Below are 23737 nucleotides of genomic sequence, written 5' to 3' on the forward strand. Positions count from 1 at the left end.
AGGACTACAGCTTTTCTCAAGAGTGAGATCCTCGTGCTCATGAATGTAGGTAGCAACTCTTTCATGAAGGCAATTCGTGAACTGCCCGAGAAGTATGAGTGTCTTTAAATCCTCAAGGTCCTTGACCTCTTAACCTCTTGACCTCTTGAGAACCACACCACCGATCAAAAATACATGCTTGTTCGCTTGCAAACACAACATGGCTTTGTGATTCTGTCTTTCGTAATTTACGGAACTGTTGTCTGTATACCTCTGGAACCAACAGTAATCGTAGCTTTTCCAACAAGAACATTTTTGGAAGAGCAGTGACCGAATATCTCGCAAACATTTTAGGGAGGTGCAATCCGCTCAAATATAGTGACATTGTACTTCCTTTTCGTTGAAATGCAGTACAAGTCGGCTGTTCTGACCAAGATCAAACTTTCTTGAGGGTGCAGGATGGCCTGACTAGATTCTGAGTGTGTCCAGATCCTCTTAATCGAATGGCACACATTCTTCTTGTTCTAGTCTGAATGTTCTCTTTCACTCCAGCTCTAATTTCTGTTGTTCCCATTTTGCCATTAGTTCTACCTTTCTCAGTTGCATCTCTATGGGGTGTTCTCTACCACCCGTAGGACTCTTTCCATCATCCCCCCTCTATGGGGTGTTCTCTACCACCCGTAGGACTCTTTCCATCATCCCCCCTCTATGGGGTGTTCTCTACCACCCGTAGGACCCTTTCCATCATCCGCCCTCTATGGGGTGTTCTCTACCACCCGTAGGACCCTTTCCATCATCCGCCCCTCTATGGGGTGTTCTCTACCACCCGTACGACCCTTTCCATCATCCGCCCCTCTATGGGGTGTTCTCTACCACCCGTAGGACCCTTTCCATCATCCGCCCTCTATGGGGTGTTCTCTACCACCCGTAGGACCCTTTCCATCATCCGCCCCTCTATGGGGTGTTCTCTACCACCCGTACGACCCTTTCCATCATCCGCCCCTCTATGGGGTGTTCTCTACCACCCGTAGGACCCTTTCCATCATCCCCCCTCTATGGGGTGTTCTCTACCACCCGTAGGACCCTTTCCATCATCCCCCCTCTATGGGGTGTTCTCTACCACCCGTAGGACCCTTTCCATCATCCCCCCTCTATGGGGTGTTCTCTACCACCCGTAGGACCCTTTCCATCATCCCCCCTCTATGGGGTGTTCTCTACCACCCGTAGGACCCTTTCCATCATCCCCCCTCTATGGGGTGTTCTCTACCACCCGTAGGACCCTTTCCATCATCCCCCCTCTATGGGGTGTTCTCTACCACCCGTAGGACACTTTCCATCATCCCCTCTCTATGGGGTGTTCTCTACCACCCGTAGGACTCTTTCCATCATCCCCCCTCTATGGGGTGTTCTCTACCACCCGTAGGACCCTTTCCATCATCCCCCCTCTATGGGGTGTTCTCTACCACCCGTAGGACCCTTTCCATCATCCCCCCTCTATGGGGTGTTCTCTACCACCCGTAGGACCCTTTCCATCATCCCCCCTCTATGGGGTGTTCTCTACCACCCGTAGGACTCTTTCCATCATCCCCCCTCTATGGGGTGTTCTCTACCACCCGTAGGACCCTTTCCATCATCCCCCCTCTATGGGGTGTTCTCTACCACCCGTAGGACACTTTCCATCATCCCCTCTCTATGGGGTGTTCTCTACCACCCGTAGGACTCTTTCCATCATCCCCCCTCTATGGGGTGTTCTCTACCACCCGTAGGACCCTTTCCATCATCCCCCCTCTATGGGGTGTTCTCTACCACCCGTAGGACCCTTTCCATCATCCCCCCTCTATGGGGTGTTCTCTACCACCCGTAGGACCCTTTCCATCATCCCCCCTCTATGGGGTGTTCTCTACCACCCGTAGGACTCTTTCCATCATCCCCCCTCTATGGGGTGTTCTCTACCACCCGTAGGACTCTTTCCATCATCCTCTCTCTCCAGCAGGATTTCCTCCTCCACCAAAACAGACTAACTCTTTGACTACAGCTTTTGAGTGAGCATGTGCAACTTTGTCATAATTCTTTGCAATGACGAGCAAATTCACTTTTGTACATTTATCTAGCATGTCCCATGTAGTGTTTTCTACAAATGCTTCCAACTTAAATCCATGGCTTTTTTTACCAAAAAAGATTAGCATGTGTGTTTATGCAACTTTCAAAATGATTCCACCAATCTTATAACCCCTTTGGGTGGATGTCAGTGACAGAAATTCTACCACAAAAGTGTCTTTTGAAAACTCAAATATCTGGGCACAGCAGAGCTTTATAGTAGGTGATTAGAGCGACTAACATACTCATGGGAAACAAGATCCCGGACGAGCCCCCATTTTGTTATGTTCCGAAGCAAGAAACCCCCAAAAATGTTGCTCCTACAGAAGGGGGAACTAATAAAGAGTCACTAACAACAACCAAAACCAAAACAGGTGGGGTTCAAGGAGGGGTTCTGAAAGACACTCATGGGGGTATCCACTGAAAGTTGATTATCAACAACAACTGGGACCTAAAAGACATCCGCCATGATCTGGGATATAAAAGACACCCACTGTAGCGTGGTGCGTAATTGGCAGCAGAGAAGTCAGGCGCAGGAGAGCAGAACTGGGTAATAACCCGGAGATTTATTAAGCAAAACCAACGGCATCCAGAACAACAAGATAAATTGGCTCAAAAATAACCCGTCGTGCGCTCACGGGGAACGTGCACAAGCACTACAATAAACAATCGATACACAAAGACATGGGGGGGAACAGAGGGATAAATACACAACAAGGAATTGAAACCAGGTTTGAGGAAAAACAAGACAAAACACATGGAAAATGAATCGGTGATGGCTAGAAGACCGGCGACGCCGACCGCCGAGCGCCGCCCGAACAAGGAGAGGACCCGACTTCGGCGGAAGTAGTGACACCCACTATGAGCTCCCACTATATTTGCCCAAGAAAAGGCAAACGAAATTTTAAAAAATCCTCACAAAACTTAAAGACTGGAAGCAAACCACAAAGTGGAGCAAAACAAAAACAGAGAATATCAGAAAAGGAATGTTTTTGTTTTCAATCAAAATAGGGAAACACTAAAGCTGTTAGCTCTACACCAAAACACACTGGGCCAGCTGAAACACCTTCTGACTAATGAGTTGACAAGCCAGCACAGGTGTAACACATACTAACGAGGTGGCACCAATCGATGCCAAACGTGCTAACGCGCTAATGTCCAACCTCAAAATATAAATGGAAAAAGCAAAGCTTGTAACAACGCCTACACACGCACACCGTACTTGCTACAAAGTTACAGAAAGCTAAGCCAACAACCACATAAACTGAAATAGGATACATTGTAATTGCCGTTCCAATGAGGAAAAAACGATTTGATTTGTTTTTGCTAAGTTAGCTAGTTAGCATTGATGTGTTTTTGCTAAGTTAGCACTGATTTGTTTTTGCTAAGTTAGCAAAAACAAATCAATGCTAACTAGCTAACTTAGCAAAAACAAATCAATGCTAACTAGCTAAGTTAGCTAGTTAGCATTGATTTGGTTTTGCTAAGTTAGCGTTGATTTGTTTTTGCTAAGTTAGCTAGTTAGCATTGATTTGGTTTTGCTAAGTTAGCTAGTTAGCATTGATTTGGTTTTTCTAAGTTAGCTAGTTAGCATTGATTTGGTTTTGCAGACACATATTTTTTGGGAGCATCTGATGAACTAACATGGTGAGTAATGAATTACTCCGGTCCTCTCCGCCGCTAAAGCCGTCATCCTCCTCCTTCCTGTTTCTAGTTTGACCAGCTGTTTTCAGCTTATGATATGTTTTAATTTGCGTGTCATATTGGCAGGTTTGCTAGCAACAAACTATTTAGCTAGCTTTTGGCCTAGTGTTTGATATGAGATGAGATCTCCTCGTAATTAACATTCAGTGTTGACGACTCTCCTGACGAGAAGGCAAACTTTTCTAGCTATGCCAGTGTAACAGTGTAGGTTCCGTCCCTCTCTTCGCCCCAACCCGGGCTCGAACCAGGGACCCTTGCACACATCAACAACTGACACCCCACGAAGCATCGTTACCCATCGCGCCACAAAAGCCGCGGCCCTTGCAACGCAAGGGGAACAACTACTTCAAGTCTCAGAGCGAGTGACGTCACCGATTGAAACGCTATTAGCGCGCACCACCGCTAACTAACTAGCCATTTCACATCGGTTACACCACCGCTAACTAACTAGCCATTTCACATCGGTTACACCACCGCTAACTAACTAGCCATTTCACATCGGTTACACCAGCCAAAATCATTATCAGCTCATTGTTATTGATGTATCCAAATGAATGTCAATAGAAAACAGCTACTTTGCTGTTTTTCTAGCTGCAGCGGTTTACGGCACTGCATCTCAGTGCAAGAGGCGTCACTACAGTACCTGGTTCGAATCCAGGCTACATCACATCCAGCCGTAATTGGGAATCCCATAGGGCGGCGCACAATTGACTTGACGTCATTAGGCAAGTCAGTAAAGAACAAATTCTAATTTACAATGACGGCCTACCCCCCGGCCAAACCCAGACGACGCTGGGCCAATTGTGCGCCGCCCTATGGGACTCCCAGTGACAGACCCGGACCTGGTGTAGAGAGCAGATGGCTTTAGGCTGTGGACCTACTGACAGATCAGGACCTCATTTATAACAAATGTTGTTAGATTTATACTCGAACTTAGTCGTAAGATCATTTCCGATGGCTGTGCTTACGTTTGATTCATAAAAGATACTGAGCATAAAACAGCTTGCTTACGCAAGAAGCCCAGTTGTTACTGTGATATAAATAAATATAAATAATAATAAATCTAAAATTTACCAAAAAATTGACGGCACCTAGAACATGCCTTACAATCACAATTTATTAGAAAGCCGGCACAAACGAGGGTTTAGACAGGAATAGGACCAAAAGAGAAAGACGAGATTACGGCGATGGTAGGATGAGATTGAAGACAGGCAACACGTATTATTCGGGTGGACTAAATAGTGGGTTGACAAACAAAAGCCAAAAAACAGTTTTTTTTTTGTGAGTGTGTCGCCGCTGCAGTGAACGAGGTGGAGCAGCAAGACAGAAACTGTGGCTGATGTGAAAAATAAAAATGGTCTGACCTTAAACTGCAAGGGATAAAAAGAATGGCCTGACATAACCAGCAGGGAAAAATCACTTACGTCAAGTCTAGACTTTGAGTAGAGGTACGATCATTTCCACGTCAAAGTAAGGTTTTATAAATAACTACTTATAGGTGGTTTTCTGCATAAGTCATACTTAATAAGATCAAAATGAATCGTTAGTCTGTTTTATAAATGAGGCCCCAGGACAGTAGCTTATTAGCTACAGTTTCTGTTTTCCTTTCAGTGACCTGCCACATTAGTTATTTCATGTACGCAGATATATTTGAGCTTGGACCTCGGGAGTGTGAATGAATACTTACAAAATTATATATATTTTTTTTTTTATAAAAAAAAACATTTTCCGGCAGTCAAAAAAAACAAACAGATGTGACAGAGAGAGAGAGAGAGAGAGGAGAGAGAGAGAGAGAGAGAGAGAGAGAGAGAGAGAGAGAGAGAGAGAGAGAGAGAGATCTTCTCTTCAATTTGCCTTGTGCTGTTTGGTGTTCATAATTCCATCACTAGGGAGGGAGAAGGAAAGCACCACCTGTCCACCTTGGAAAACAGACTGTTAAACTCCCATACCTTAGGAAACCAAAGCGACAGAGAGAAAGAAAGAGAGAGTGAGAAAGAGAGAGTGAGAAAAAGAGAGAGAGAGAGAGAGAGAGAGGTCTTCTCTTCAATTTGCCTTGTGCTGTTTGGTGTTCATAATTCCATCACTAAGTCATCTTTCATCGAGGAGGAGAGGATGATGGAAACAGGGAACTCATAAAGGCATGACAGAATCTTTACCACATATCGAAAATGCATAAGGAAACTTCAGCAGACTGAAGCTAGGATACATTCATCAAATTATGAAGAAGAGAGCGCACATCCGTCAAGGACAGAGAGACAGGAAGGAAGGCCACTAGATAGGGACCACTGGCTATACAGCACTATGTAAATTAAACCTGACTGAATAAAGAGAGAAACTAAATAATAAGAATAATACATTAGTCTGGTGAAAGGACAAGGTTTTGTAGGAATTAAATCAACAGACATTATATAAAAATATTGCTAAATGAAATTATCAAAAAAATAAAAATCTTTAATGTTTATTAAACACTCCATATATATGTGTGTGTGTGTGTGTGTGTGTGTGTGTGTGTGTGTGTGTGTGTGTGTGTGTGTGTGTGTGTGTGTGTGTGTGTGTGTGTGTGTGCGAGTAAGCGAGCGATTTTTGGCTTTCAATTGAGTCTGTCTGCCACATTTGAGTCTAAAACTAACAGGCTGAATACTTTCCATTAAGGAGGTAAAAGCGCTGAACATTAGCAGAAATCCATGTTAATCACAAACATTCATTAAAGGGGCAATCTGCATTTCAAACAATAGCAAAGTGGATACCCGCCACTGATTTGGTAAACAGCTTAGGGATAAGGCTGGAAAAATTTAACCACACTCAAATTCAAAGACAGAGCTATGGATGCAAAGATTGATCATCAATGAAATTTAAATGATAGTTGTAACCATGTTTTAAGGCTATACAGTGTTTGTTTGCAAAACCAGGTTATATTTTGGGCTCTGATGGGGTACGACAGTTGAACTAAGCCCATGAGACATTTCTATGTTATATTCTTCATGAATGAAGGGCTAAAAGCTGCTTAACAATATGTCATTTTTAGTTGACCCCACCAAATTCACATAGAAATGTGAAACATAGATATGTCAGTCATTGAAAGCAAGTCGAAGAAGTTTTGCAACTTTTGCTTTCAGTTTTGTACACCAGCGTCAAACAGCTGAAAATACTATATTTTGGGTTATTGAAAAACTATTTCACAGCGCTTTAGATGGTACAATGATTCTCTTGCTTGTTTTGTCACATAAACTGAAATGAATAAGGGAACTATTTGAATTTTAGCAACCAGGAAACGGCAGAGTGATTTCTGCATTTTGCACCTTTAAAAGTCTAAAAATAGATGTAGCAATCGCAGATTGCCTCTTAAAATCAGCACAGCTGTCAACGTCTGATAAATGCAGATGGATGGAACTGCTTCGATTCCACGCCTGCTCTGCCCAGAATTTAACTTCTCTCCCTGCATGGCTTTACAGCAGTCTTTCCTGCCCATAGCTAATGGCAGAGACAGACAGACAAACCTGTGAGAATGTTACCCTGGCCGAGACATGGGGAGATGCATCCGTCTTCTGTTTATCTCAGTTTAGGATCATCTATATGTACTTTAAGGTGTTAATGAGAAGCATTACGGTCATTCACCCTCGGTATCAGAGATGTAAGTCAGAGATGTAAGTCTAAATATTCAGAAATCAGACATGGGACATTGTTTAACATGATGGAACAGAATACATTTTGTCTGTTTCCAAAAATAAATACAAAAATTCTAAATTCAGATATGTAGGTATACCTTCATATGCCTGACCATTATCTTTCTTTGGGTTGAGCTTATTGACATCTACTGAGGCAAGATACAGTACTACTTGAATTTCTATCAATGGAATGATTTGGTCATTGGTCATTACCCACAACCCTTTGTGATTTCTTCTCTGATTGCTAAACAGCCTGAATCTGCTCTTGATCTATGACAAAACAAATTGAAAATAGAGTTGTGAATGTTTCACATCTTTCTAGTGTACTTTATCACATCTACAGTATAATTCATCACCATTTTCACCAACGTGAGCACTGAACCCTCCCCAAGGGGGGACCAAGAACCAGATCTGGCTGAGAAATCAGCAAATTGTATCACAAATAGCGTTGAAAATTGGCTTAAATTATGATGCATTGTATTGAATAACTCTTTCAACTATTAATTTCCCTAATCTATTCAAGTAAATACATTTGAAAATGAATGTAGGTGACTGAGTTACCACGTAAATAACCTTTGAAAGCAGCATGAATGATGAGATGGAATGAGCATTTGCAGGAATCAATCATTTGCGGATCAAGGAAAACGTTGTCTTTTATAAAACGTTATGCATTTCTACGTCATTTTACATGACTGGAGACATTAGCCAATACTTTGTAATACCACACGAATGACTGAAATTACAGGCTATTCTGATACTGACAAAATATAGTGGTTTTAGCTATATTGTTACAGAAAGAGTAATGATATTTTTAAACATTGTAGCACAGAAACGGCAACCAAGTTTTTGTGTAAAAAAGGCTATTAAGAAAAGATGTAAAATGACTTGAAAATGGCAAAGCATCAATACAGGACTAAGATTGAATCGTACTACACCTGCTCCGACGCTCGTCGGATGTGGCAGGGCTTGCAAACTATTACAGACTACAAAGGGAAGCACAGCCGAGAGCTGCCCAGTGACACGAGCCTACCAGACGAGCTAAATGACTTCCATGCTCCCTTCGAGGCAAGCAACACTGAAACACGCATGAGAGCATCAACTGATCCGGACGACTGTGTGATCACGCTCTTCGTAGCCGACGTGAGTAAGTCCTTAAAATAGGTCAACATTCACAAGGCCGTAGGGCCAGATGGATTACCAGGACGTGTACTCCGAGCATGCGCTGACTAACTGGCAAGTGTCTTCACTGATATTTTCAACCTCTCCCTGTCTGAGTCTGTAATACCAACATGTTTCAAGCAGACCACCATAGTCCCTGTGCCCAAGAACACTAAGGTAACCTGCCTAAATGACTACCGACCCATAGCACTCACGTCTGTAGCCATGAAGTGCTTTGAAAGGCTGGTCATGGCTCATATCAACACCATTATCCAGGAAACTCTAGACCCACTCCAATTTGCATACCGCCCCAACAGATCCACAGATGATGCAATCTCTATTGCACTCCACACTGCCCTTTCACACCTGGACAAAAGGAACACCTATGTGAGAATGCTATTCATTGACCACAGTTCAGGGTTCAACACCATAGCTTAGTGATGAGCTTTGAGGGCACTAAGGACCCTGGGACTAAACACCTCCCTCTGCAACTGGATCCTGGACTTCCTGACGGGCTGCCCCCAGGTGGTAAGGGTAGGTAGCAACACATCTTCCACGCTGATCCTCAACACTGGAGCCCCTCAGGGGTGCGTGCTCAGTCCCCTCCTGTAGTCCCTGTTCACTCATTACTGCAAGGCCCGGCACAACTCCAATACCATCATTATTGTGTGGTGCAAGGAAAACAACCTCTCGCTCAATGTGATCAAGACAAAGGAGATGATTGTGGACTACAGGAAAAGGAGGACCGAGCACGCCCCCATTCTCATCGACGGGGCTGCAGTGGAGCAGGTTGAGAGCTTCAAGCATCCACATCACCAACAAACGAACATGGTCCAAGAGGCTCCTAAATAGCTTCTACCACCAGGCCATAACACTCTTGAACAGCTATAGAGGCATTGCCATAGCCTCCACATTGACTCTGTACTGGTACCCCCTGTATATAGCCTCCACATTGACATCTGATACCGGTACCCCCTGTATATAGCCTCCACATTGACTCTGTACTGGTACCCCCTGTATATAGCCTCCACATCTGACTCTGTACTCGGTACCCCCTGTATATAGCCTCCACATTGACTCTGTACCGGTACCCCCTGTATATAGCCTCCACATTGACTCTGTACCGGTACCCCCTGTATATAGCCTCCACATTGACTCTGTACCGGTACCCCCTGTATATAGCCTCCACATTGACTCTGTACCGGTACCCCCTGTATATAGCCTCCACATTGACTCTGTACCGGTACCCCCTGTATATAGCCTCCACATTGACTCTGTACCGGTACCCCCTGTATATAGCCTCCACATTGACTCTGTACCGGTACCCCCTGTATATAGCCTCCACATTGACTCTGTACTCGGTACCCCCTGTATATAGCCTCCACATTGACTCTGTACCGTAACACCCTGTATATAGCCTCCACATTGACTCTGTACCGGTACCCCCTGTATATAGCCTCCACATTGACTCTGTACCGGTACCCCCTGTATATAGCCTCCACACTGACTCTGTACCGGTACCCCCTGTATATAGCCTCCACATTGACTCTGTACCGGTACCCCCTGTATATAGCCTCCACATTGACTCTGTACCGGTAACCCCCCTGTATATATCCTCCACATTGACTCTGTACCGGTACCCCTGTATATAGCCTCCACATTGACTCTGTACCGGTACCCCCTGTATATAGCCTCCACATTGACTCTGTACCGGTACCCCCTGTATATAGCCTCCACACTGACTCTGTACCGGTACCCCCTGTATATAGCCTCCACATTGACTCTGTACCGGTACCCTCTGTATATAGCCTCCACATTGACTCTGTACCGGTACCCCCTGTATATAGCCTCCACATTGACTCTGTATCGGTACCCCCTGTATATAGCCTCCACATTGACTCTGTACCGTAACCCCCTGTATATATCCTCCACATTGACTCTGTACCGGTACCCCTGTATATAGCCTCCACATTGACTCTGTACCGGTACCCCCTGTATATAGCCTCCACATTGACTCTGTACCGGTACCCCCTGTATATAGCCTCCACACTGACTCTGTACCGGTACCCCCTGTATATAGCCTCCACATTGACTCTGTACCGGTACCCCCTGTATATAGCCTCCACATTGACTCTGTATCGGTACCCCCTGTATATAGCCTCCACATTGACTCTGTACCGTAACACCCTGTATATAGCCTCCACATTGACTCTGTACCGGTACCCCCTGTATATAGCCTTCACATTGACTCTGTACCGGTACCCCCTGTATATAGCCTCCACACTGACTCTGTACCGGTACCCCCTGTATATAGCCTCCACATTGACTCTGTATCGGTACCCCCTGTATATAGCCTCCACATTGACTCTGTACCGTAACCCCCTGTATATATCCTCCACATTGACTCTGTACCGGTACCCCTGTATATAGCCTCCACATTGACTCTGTACCGGTACCCCCTGTATATAGCCTCCACATTGACTCTGTACCGGTACCCACTGTATATAGCCTCCACATTGACTCTGTACCGGTAGCCCCTGTATATAGCCTCCACATTGACTCTGTACCGGTACCCCCTGTATATAGCCTCCACACTGACTCTGTACCGGTACCCCCTGTAAATAGCCTCCACATTGACTCTGTACCGGTACCCCCTGTATATAGCCTCCACATTGACTCTGTACCGGTACCCTCTGTATATAGCCTCCACATTGACTCTGTACCGGTACCCCCTGTATATAGCCTCCACATTGACTCTGTATCGGTACCCCCTGTATATAGCCTCCACATTGACTCTGTACCGTAACCCCCTGTATATATCCTCCACATTGACTCTGTACCGGTACCCCTGTATATAGCCTCCACATTGACTCTGTACCGGTACCCCCTGTATATAGCCTCCACATTGACTCTGTACCGGTACCCCCTGTATATAGCCTCCACACTGACTCTGTACCGGTACCCCCTGTATATAGCCTCCACATTGACTCTGTACCGGTACCCTCTGTATATAGCCTCCACATTGACTCTGTACCGGTACCCCCTGTATATAGCCTCCACACTGACTCTGTACCGGTACCCCCTGTATATAGCCTCCACACTGACTCTGTACCGGTACCCCCTGTATATAGCCTCCACATTGACTCTGTATCGGTACCCCCTGTATATAGCCTCCACATTGACTCTGTACCGTAACCCCCTGTATATATCCTCCACATTGACTCTGTACCGGTACCCCTGTATATAGCCTCCACATTGACTCTGTACCGGTACCCCCTGTATATAGCCTCCACATTGACTCTGTACCGGTACCCCCTGTATATAGCCTCCACACTGACTCTGTACCGGTACCCCCTGTATATAGCCTCCACATTGACTCTGTACCGGTACCCTCTGTATATAGCCTCCACATTGACTCTGTACCGGTACCCCCTGTATATAGCCTCCACATTGACTCTGTATCGGTACCCCCTGTATATAGCCTCCACATTGACTCTGTACCGTAACCCCCTGTATATATCCTCCACATTGACTCTGTACCGGTACCCCTGTATATAGCCTCCACATTGACTCTGTACCGGTACCCCCTGTATATAGCCTCCACATTGACTCTGTACCGGTACCCCCTGTATATAGCCTCCACACTGACTCTGTACCGGTACCCCCTGTATATAGCCTCCACACTGACTCTGTACCGGTACCCCCTGTATATAGCCTCCACATTGACTCTGTATCGGTACCCCCTGTATATAGCCTCCACATTGACTCTGTACCGTAACCCCCTGTATATATCCTCCACATTGACTCTGTACCGGTACCCCTGTATATAGCCTCCACATTGACTCTGTACCGGTACCCCCTGTATATAGGCTCCACATTGACTCTGTACCGGTACCCACTGTATATAGCCTCCACATTGACTCTGTACCGGTAGCCCCTGTATATAGCCTCCACATTGACTCTGTACCGGTATCCCCCTGTATATACAGTAGCCTCGCTATTGTTATCTTACTGCTGCTCTGTAATTATATGTCCTTGTATTTGTCGCTTTTTTTTTAGCTATTTTCTTAAAACTGCATTGTTGGTTAAGGGCTTGTAAGTAAGCATTTCACTGTGAGGTCTACTACACCTGTTATATTTCACTGTAAGGTCATCAGCATTTCACTGTGAGGTCTACTACACCTGTTGTATTCAGCATTTCACTGTGAGGTCTACTACACCTGTTGTATTCAGCATTTCACTGTGAGGTCTACTACACCTGTTGTATTCAGCATTTCACTGTGAGGTCTACTACACCTGTTGTATTCAGCATTTCACTGTGAGGTCTACTACACCTGTTGTATTCAGCATTTCACTGTGAGGTCTACTACACCTGTTGTATTCAGCATTTCACTGTAAGGTCTACTACACCTGTTGTATTCAGCATTTCACGGTAAGGTCTACTACACCTGTTGTATTCAGCATTTCACTGTAAGGTCTACTACACCTGCTGTATTCAGCATTTCACTGTGAGGTCTACTACACCTGTTGTATTCAGCATTTCACTGTAAGGTCTACTACACCTGTTGTATTCAGCATTTCACTAAGGTCTACTACACCTGTTGTATTCAGCATTTCACTGTGAGGTCTACTACACCTGTTGTATTCAGCATTTCACTGTGAGGTCTACTACACCTGTTGTATTCAGCATTTTCACTGTAAGGTCTACTACAACTGTTGTATTCAGCATTTCACTGTGAGGTCTACTACACCTGTTGTATTTGGGCGCATGTGACAAATACAATTTGATTTGATTTGAAATGGGAAAGGTGTAACAATCAGTAAGTGACTGAAATGCATCAGAAAAATATTGGAATGTTCTGGAAAACACCAGGTAAGTTCATCAGGTAACCTGGTAATTGTGTGTCTGTGTAGAATAGTTGATCTTGCTTCAATTGTCCCTTCTAACGTATCCTGCACGGCTGGTGAGCATTGTAGAGGGTATGTGTTCATGAGAGTCTAACCTTTCAGTAATTTACTATATATATATATATATATATATATATATATATATATATATATATATATAGAGAGAGAGAGAGAGAGAGAGAGTATACTGAACATAAATACTAAGGCAACAATTAAAGTGTTGGTCCTGTGATATCTTGTTATTATAAGAAACATTAATGTGTTGGAAATTCCAAATTGTTTGCATCGTCAACTAACACACAGCACTGACACACACACACACACTTACCCCACCAGACATGCCACCAGGGGTCTTTTCACAGTCCCCAAATCCAGAACAAATTCAAGAAAACGTACAGTATTATACAGAGCCATGAGTGCATGGATCTCCCATCTTATATAGTGCAAGTGAACAGCAAACCTGGTTTTAGAAAACAAATAAAGCACAACGTGACCTACTTGTTGTGTGTCTGTTCTGACATGTGTAACTGATACATACACATAAAAACATGAACATGTAGTGTGTGTGTGTGTGTGTGTGTATGTCAAGTATTTTGTCTGTAATGTATTTTCTGTTGTGCGTCAGACCCCAGGAAGACTATCTGTCCACATTGGCGTCAGCTAATGGGGATCCTAACAAATAAAATCACATCAAAATGTTTCATGAGCTGAAATAAAAGATCCCAGAAATGTTCCATACGCACATAAAAGATTATTTATCACAAATGTTGTGCACAAATTTGTTGACATCCCTGTTAGGGAGCATTTCTCCTTTGCCAAGATAATCCATCCACCTGACAGGTGTGGCATATCAAGAAGCTGATTAAACACCTTATTGATTTGCTGGGGACAATAAAAGGCCACTCTAAAATGTGCAGTTTTGTCACACTGAACACAGATGACTCAAGTTTTTAGGGAGTGCGCAATTGGCATCCTGACCGCAGAAATGTTAACCAGAGAATTGAATGTTAATTTCTCTACCATAAACTGCTTCCAACGTCGTTTTAGAGAACTTGGAAGAACGTCCAAACGACCTCACAACCGCAGATCACGTGATGCTCTGAATCATCAAGCATGTTTGGGGTGCTCTGGATCGACGTGTACGACAGCGTTTTCCAGTTCCCGCCAATATCCAGGAACTTCACACAGCCATTGAAGAGGAGGTGGGACAACATTCTACAGGCCACAAATCAACAGCCTGATCAACTCTATGTGAAGGAGACGTGTCGCGCTGCATGAGGCAAATGGTGGTCACACCAGATACTGACTAGTTTTCTGATCCACGCCCCCTACCTTATATATATCTGTGACCAACATATGCATATCTGTATTCCCAGTCATGTCAAATCCATAGATTAGGGCCTAATTAATTAATTTCATTTGACTGATTTCCTTATATGAGCTGTAAATCTTTGACATTTTTGCATGTTGCGTTTATATTTTTGTTCAGTGTAATATCTAATAGCTCCAATTGTTCAAACATAAGAGTGACATTTGTGTGAAGAAAAGGCATCGGGAGGGAAGGAGGGATAAAATCACCCAAATTCATTATTGAATGTCTGTCATTGCTCCTAAGCTGGTGAATAACTTACTGAACATCGTCTGATGAAAGGAGATCCTCTCCACTACCTCTCAACATCCTGGTTCCTGTTTCACTACCTCTCAACATCCTGGTTCCTCTTTCACTACCTCTCAACATCCTGGTCTCTCTTTCACTACCTCTCAACATCCTGGTTCCTGTTTCACTACCTCTCAACATCCTGGTTCCTGTTTCACTACCTCTCAACATCCTGGTCCCTGTACTACCTCTCAACATCCTGGTCCCTGTTTCACTACCTCTCAACATCCTGGTCCCTGTTTCACTACCTCTCAACATCCTGGTCCCTGTTTCACTACCTCTCAACATCCTGGTTCCTCTTTCACTACCTCTCAACATCCTGGTTCCTGTTTCACTACCTCTCAACATCCTGGTTCCTATTTCACTACCTCTCAACATCCTGGTTCCTGTTTCACTACCTCTCAACATCCTGGTCCCTGTTTCACTACCTCTCGACATCCTGGTCTCTCTTTCACTACCTCTCAACATCCTGGTCCCTCTTTCACTACCTCTCAACATCCTGGTTCCTGTTTCACTACCTCTCAAAATCCTGGTCCCTGTTTCACTACCTCTCAACATCCTGGTCCCTCTTTCACTACCTCTCAAAATCCTGGTCTCTCTTTCACTACCTTTCAACATCCTGGTTCCTGTTTCACTACCTCTCAATATCCTGGTTCCTGTTTCACTACCTCTCAATATCCTGGTTCCTGTTTCACTACCTCTCAACATCCTGCTTCCTGTTTCACTACCTCTCAATGCTCAACACTGACTGATCATTTCAGCTACTGTCACTCACAGTGATTGATGTTCCACAACCCCGCTGCTCAACCCCCATTCCACACACACACACACACACACACACACACACACACACACACACACACACACACACACACACACACACACACACACACACACACACACACACACACACACATTTCATAAAATATGATGCATAAAACAGCAAGAGAAAACTCATTTGCAATTGCACAGTGTAAGGTTGTCAGGATCCCTCTCTGGGAAGGAGAAGAAAGGAGACAACCTATCTGATTGGTTGACATTTCACTTCCGCGGCTGTATTGAGATAGACGTGGTAAACAAGACATGTGACCACGTTCCTCCCCATAATAGAACAGAGGTGTTCACCTCTTCAAACTATCCTGGGACTACAGCCAGGAACATCTACCCCGTTACCTCCTATCCAGCCAGGAACATCTACCCCTTTATACTACGTTATCTCCTATCCTGGGACTACAGAAACGTTAATACACAGCCATCATACTGATCTATGAATCACACCTTCCGACACAGCCTGGATACTAATCTATCAATCACATCAAAATACAGCCTGGATACTAATCTATCAATCACATCAAAATACAGCCTGGATACTAATCTATCAATCACATCAAAATACAGCCTGGATACTAATCTATCAATCACATCAAAATACAGCCTGGATACTAATCTATCAATCACATCAAAATACAGCCTGGATACTAATCTATCAATCACATCAAAATACAGCCTGGATACTAATCTATCAATCACACCTTCCAATACAGCCTGGATACTAATCTATCAATCACATCAAAATACAGCCTGGATACTAATCTATCAATCACATCAAAATACAGCCTGGATACTAATCTATCAATCACATCAAAATACAGCCTGGATACTAATCTATCAATCACATCAAAATACAGCCTGGATACTAATCTATCAATCACATCAAAATACAGCCTGGATACTAATCTATCAATCACATCAAAATACAGCCTGGATACTAATCTATCAATCACATCAAAATACAGCCTGGATACTAATCTATCAATCACACCTTCCAATACAGCCTGGATACTAATCTATCAATCACATCAAAATACAGCCTGGATACTAATCTATCAATCACACCTTCCAATACAGCCTGAATACTAATCTATCAATCACAAGTTTTGTACTCTCTGTAGTCCTAATGGAAACAACAGGAGAGTTTTGTACTCTCTGTTTAAACCACTCCAACGTGAGGGTGTATGTGGGGAGGTTAGGATAAAGCAAAAGACACATAGTCTTTGAACATTCGTGTACAATTGAGGAAGAAAATAGTTTTAGGAGCATTTTCTCAGAAACAGACGGAAGTCCTGGACTGAAAAGCTGAAAGAGAGATAAATATGTTTCGTCCAGATTCCATCCATACCTTCTGCTGGGCTGAATGCGTCGGTCTCCTCTCCTCCATGTTACTCGAGGCTTGGGAGATGCTCGGGGTCTACACCCCAACAACATGTCTTTCCCCAGCGTGGCGATCAGGCGGACAGGGTTAGGGCTGAAGACTGGGGGTGACGCTGGGGAACAGACAAAAAAAAGAAACCATTTGATTTCACCTTTAATTCACCCTGAGGTTAGAATCCACTTTAACGAAAGGGACCTGGATACAAACTAGTACAGTATTACTACAGCAGTACAACTGGTCACAGTAGTACAGTAGTATAACAGGTCACAGTAGTATAACAGGTCACAGTAGTACAACAGGTCACAGTAGTACAGTATTACTACAGTAGTACAACAGGTCACAGTAGTACAACAGGTCACAGTAGTACAACAGGTCACAGTAGTACAACAGGTCACAGTAGTACAGTATTACTACAGTAGTACAACAGGTCACAGTAGTACAACAGGTCACAGTAGTATAACAGGTCACAGTAGTACAACAGGTCACAGTAGTACAACAGGTCACAGTAGTGACAACAGGTCACAGTAGTAAACAGGTCACAGTAGACACAGGTCACAGTAGTACAACAGGTCACAGTAGTACAACAGGTCACAGTATCAACAGGTCACAGTAGTACAACAGGTCACAGTATAACAGGTCACAGTAGTACAACAGGTCACAGTAGTACAACAGGTCACAGTAGTACAGTAGTACAACAGGTCACAGTATAACAGGTCACAGTAGCACAACAGGTCACAGTAGTACAACAGGTCACAGTAGTACAACAGGTCACAGTAGTACAACAGGTCACAGTAGTACAACAGGTCACAGTAGTACAACAGGTCACAGAGTACAACAGGTACAGTAGTACAACAGGTCACAGTAGTATACCAGGTCACAGTAGTACACCAGGTCACAGTAGTACACCAGGTCACAGGAGTACAACAGGTCACAGTAGTACAACAGGTCACAGTAGTAACAGGTCACAGTAGTACAACAGGTCACAGTAGTACAACAGGTCACAGTAGTACAACAGGTCACAGTAGTATAACAGGTCACAGTAGTACAACAGGTCACAGTAGTACAACAGGTCACAGTAGTACAACAGGTCACAGTAGTACAACAGGTCACAGTAGTACAACAGGTCACAGTAGTACAACAGGTCACAGTAGTACAACAGGTCACAGTAGTACAACAGGTCACAGTACAGGTCACAGTAGTACAACAGGTCACAGTAGTATAACAGGTCACAGTAGTACAACAGGTCACAGTAGTACAACAGGTCACAGTAGTACAACAGGTCACAGTAGTATAACAGGTCACAGTACAGGTCACAGTAGTACAACAGGTCACAGTAGTATACCAGGTCACAGTAGTACACCAGGTCACAGTAGTACACCAGGTCACAGGAGTACAACAGGTCACAGTAGTACAACAGGTCACAGTAGTAAACAGGTCACAGTAGTACAACAGGTCACAGCAGTACAACAGGTCACAGTAGTACAACAGGTCACAGAAGTATAACAGGTCACAGTAGTACAACAGGTCACAGTAGTACAACAGGTCACAGTAGTACAACAGGTCACAGAAGTATAACAGGTCACAGTAGTACAACAGGTCACAGTAGTACAACAGGTCACAGTAGTACAACAGGTCACAGTAGTACAACAGGTCACAGTAGTACAGTATTACTACAGTAGTACAACAGGTCACAGTAGTACAACAGGTCACAGTAGTATAACACGTCACAGTAGTACAACAGGTCACAGTAGTACAACAGGTCACAGTAGGACAACAGGTCACAGTATAAAAGGTCACAGTAGTACAGTAGTACAACAGGTCACAGTGGTACAACAGGTCACAGTATAACAGGTCACAGTAGTACAACAGGTCACAGTATAACAGGTCACAGTAGTGTAACAGGTCACAGTAGTACAACAGGTCACAGTAGTACAGTAGTACAACAGGTCACAGTATAACAGGTCACAGTAGCACAACAGGTCACAGTAGCGTACAACAGGTCACAGTAGTACAACAGGTCACAGTAGTCAACAGGTCACAGTAGTGTAACAGGTCACAGTAGTACAACAGGTCACAGTAGTACAGTAGTACAACAGGTCACAGTAGTATACCAGGTCACAGTAGTACACCAGGTCACAGTAGTACACCAGGTCACAGGAGTACAACAGGTCACAGTAGTACAACAGGTCACAGTAGTAACAGGTCACAGTAGTACAACAGGTCACAGCAGTACAACAGGTCACAGTAGTACAACAGGTCACAGTAGTATAACAGGTCACAGTAGTACAACAGGTCACAGTAGTACAGTAGTACAACAGGTCACAGTAGTACAACAGGTCACAGTAGTATAACAGGTCACAGTAGTACAACAGGTCACAGTAGTCAACAGGTCACAGTAGTACAACAGGTCACAGTAGTACAACAGGTCACAGTAGTACAACAGGTCACAGTAGTACAACAGGACACAGTAGTATAACAGGTCACAGTAGTACAGTAGTACAACAGGTCACAGTATAACAGGTCACAGTAGTACAGTAGTACAACAGGTCACAGTAGTACAACAGGTCACAGTAGTACAGTAGTACAACAGGTCACAGTAGTACAGAGGTACAACAGGTCACAGTAGTACAACAGGTCACAGTAGTACAACAGGTCACAGTAGTACAACAGGTCACAGTAGTACAACAGGTCACAGTAGTACAGTAGTACAACAGGTCACAGTAGTACAACAGGTCACAGTAGTATAACAGGTCACAGTAGTACAACAGGTCACAGTAGTACAACAGGTCACAGTAGTACAACAGGTCACAGTAGTACAACAGGTCACAGTAGTACAACAGATCACAGTAGTATAACAGGTCACAGTAGTACAACAGGTCACAGTAGTACAACAGGTCACAGTAGTACAACAGGTCACAGTAGTACAACAGGTCACAGTATAAAAGGTCACAGTAGTACAGTAGTACAACAGGTCACAGTAGTACAACAGGTCACAGTAGTACAACAGGTCACAGTAGTACAGAGGTACAACAGGTCACAGTAGTACAACAGGTCACAGTAGTACAACAGGTCACAGTAGTACAGTAGTACAACAGGTCACAGTAGTACAACAGGTCACAGTAGTACAGGTCCAGTATAACAGGTCACAGTAGTAAACAGGTCACAGGTCAGTAGTACAACAGGTCACAGTATAACAGGTCACAGTAGTACAGTAGTACAACAGGTCACAGTAGTACAACAGGTCACAGTAGTACAACAGGTCACAGTATAACAGGTCACAGTAGTACAACAGGTCACAGTAGTACAGAGGTACAACAGGTCACAGTATTACAACAGGTCACAGTAGTACAACAGGTCACAGTAGTACAACAGGTCACAGTAGCGTAACAGGTCACAGTAGTACAACAGGTCACAGTAGTGCAACAGGTCACAGTAGTACAACAGGTCACAGTATAACAGGTCACAGTAGTACAACAGGTCACAGTAGTGTAACAGGTCACAGTATAAAGGTCACAGTAGTACAACAGGTCACAGTAGTACAACAGGTCACAGTAGTACAACAGGTCACAGTAGTACAACAGGTCACAGTAGTGTAACAGGTCAAAGTATAAAGGTCACAGTAGTACAACAGGTCACAGTAGTACAACAGGTCACAGTAGTATAACAGGTCACAGTATAACAGGTCACAGTAGTACAACAGGTCACAGTAGTACAACAGGTCACAGTAGTACAACAGGTCACAGTAGTGCAACAGGTCACAGTATAACAGGTCACAGTAGTACAACAGGTCACAGTAGTACAACAGGTCACAGTAGTCAACAGGTCACAGTAGTACAACAGGTCACAGTAGTACTAACAGGTCACAGTAGTACAACAGGTCACAGTAGTACAACAGGTCACAGTAGTACAACAGGTCACAGTAGTACAACAGGTCACAGTAGTACAACAGGTCACAGTAGTACAGTAGTACAACAGGTCACAGTAGTATAACAGGTCACAGTAGTACAACAGTTCACAGTAGTATAACAGGTCACAGTACAGGTCACAGTAGTACAACAGGTCACAGTAGTACAACAGGTCACAGTAGTATAACAGGTCACAGTAGTATAACAGGTCACAGTAGTACAACAGGTCACAGTAGTACAACAGGTCACAGTAGTACAACAGGTCACAGTAGTACAACAGGTCACAGTATAAAAGGTCACAGTAGTACAGTAGTACAACAGGTCACAGTAGTACAACAGGTCACAGTATAACAGGTCACAGTAGTACAGTAGTACAACAGGTCACAGTACAACAGGTCACAGTAGTACAACAGGTCACAGTAGTACAGAGGTACAACAGGTCACAGTAGTACAACAGGTCACAGTAGTACAACAGGTCACAGTAGTACAACAGGTCACAGTAGTACAACAGGTCACAGTAGTACAACAGGTCACAGTATAACAGGTCACAGTAGTACAACAGGTCACAGTAGTACAACAGGTCACAGTAGTACAACAGGTCACAGTAGTACAACAGGTCACAGTATAAAAGGTCACAATAGTACAGTAGTACAACAGGTCACAGTAGTACAACAGGTCACAGTATAACAGGTCACAGTAGTACAGTAGTACAACAGGTCACAGTAGTACAACAGGTCACAGTAGTACAACAGGTCACAGTAGTACAACAGGTCACAGTAGTACAACAGGTCACAGTAGTACAACAGGTCACAGTAGCGTAACAGGTCACAGTAGTACAACAGGTCACAGTATAACAGGTCACAGTAGTACAACAGGTCACAGTAGTACAACAGGTCACAGTAGTACAGTAGTACAACAGGTCACAGTAGTGCAACAGGTCACAGTAGCGTAACAGGTCACAGTAGTACAACAGGTCACAGTAGTACAACAGGTCACAGTAGTACAACAGGTCACAGTAGTACAACAGGTCACAGTAGTACAACAGGTCACAGTAGTACAACAGGTCACAGTAGTATAACAGGTCACAGTAGTACAACAGGTCACAGTAGTACAACAGGTCACAGTAGTACAACAGGTCACAGTAGTACAGTAGTACAACAGGTCACAGTAGTACAACAGGTCACAGTAGTACAACAGGTCACAGTAGTGTAACAGGTCACAGTAGTACAACAGGTCACAGTAGTACAACAGGTCACAGTAGTACAACAGGTCACAGTAGTACAACAGGTCACAGTATAAAAGGTCACAGTAGTACAGTAGTACAACAGGTCACAGTAGTACAACAGGTCACAGTATAACAGGTACAACAGTAGTCACAGTAGTACTAACAGGTCACAGTAGTACAACAGGTCACAGTAGTACAGTAGTACAACAGGTCACAGTAGTACAGAGGTACAACAGGTCACAGTAGTACAACAGGTCACAGTAGTACAACAGGTCACAGTAGTACAACAGGTCACAGTAGTACAACAGGTCACAGTATAACAGGTCACAGTAGTACAACAGGTCACAGTAGTACAACAGGTCACAGTAGTATAACAGGTCACAGTAGTACAACAGGTCACAGTAGTACAACAGGTCACAGTAGTACAACAGGTCACAGTAGTACAACAGGTCACAGTAGTACAACAGGTCACAGTATAACAGGTCACAGTATAACAGGTCACAGTATAACAGGTCACAGTAGTACAGTAGTACAACAGGTCACAGTAGTGTAACAGGTCACAGTAGTACAACAGGTCACAGTAGTACAACAGGTCACAGTAGTACAACAGGTCACAGTAGTACAACAGGTCACAGTAGTAAAAGGTCACAGTAGTACAGTAGTACAACAGGTCACAGTAGTACAACAGGTCACAGTAGTGTAACAGGTCACAGTAGTACAACAGGTCACAGTATAACAGGTCACAGTAGTACAACAGGTCACAGTAGTACAACAGGTCACAGTATAACAGGTCACAGTATAACAGGTCACAGTAGTACAACAGGTCACAGTAGTGCAACAGGTCACAGTAGTACAACAGGTCACAGTAGTACAACAGGTCACAGTAGTACAACAGGTCACAGTAGTACAACAGGTCACAGTAGTACAGAGGTACAACAGGTCACAGTAGTACAACAGGTCACAGTAGTACAACAGGTCACAGTAGTCAACAGGTCACAGTAGCGTAACAGGTCACAGTAGTACAACAGGTCACAGTAGTGCAACAGGTCACAGTAGTACAACAGGTCACAGTATAACAGGTCACAGTAGTAAACAGGTCACAGTAGTACAACAGGTCACAGTAGTACAACAGGTCACAGTATAAAGGTCACAGTAGTACAACAGGTCACAGTAGTACAACAGGTCACAGTAGTACAACAGGTCACAGTAGTACAACAGGTCACAGTA

The 23737-nt window shown here is 44.0% G+C and overlaps 1 protein-coding gene across 1 annotated transcript in view; it reads right to left on the bottom strand.

The window, feature by feature from the left end:
* Positions 1 to 23737, bottom strand: part of LOC106581589 (contactin-5) — a 483973-nt gene that overhangs the window by 153090 nt on the left and 307146 nt on the right. The window contains exon 12 of the mRNA XM_082966829.1: positions 17348 to 17492. Coding sequence (XP_082822955.1) covers positions 17348 to 17492 — 145 coding nt within the window. The remainder of the gene's footprint in view (positions 1 to 17347; positions 17493 to 23737) is intronic.

Source organism: Salmo salar, chromosome 20, assembly GCF_965601325.2.
Source record: "Salmo salar chromosome 20, fSalSal1, whole genome shotgun sequence".
NCBI lineage: Eukaryota > Metazoa > Chordata > Actinopteri > Salmoniformes > Salmonidae > Salmo > Salmo salar.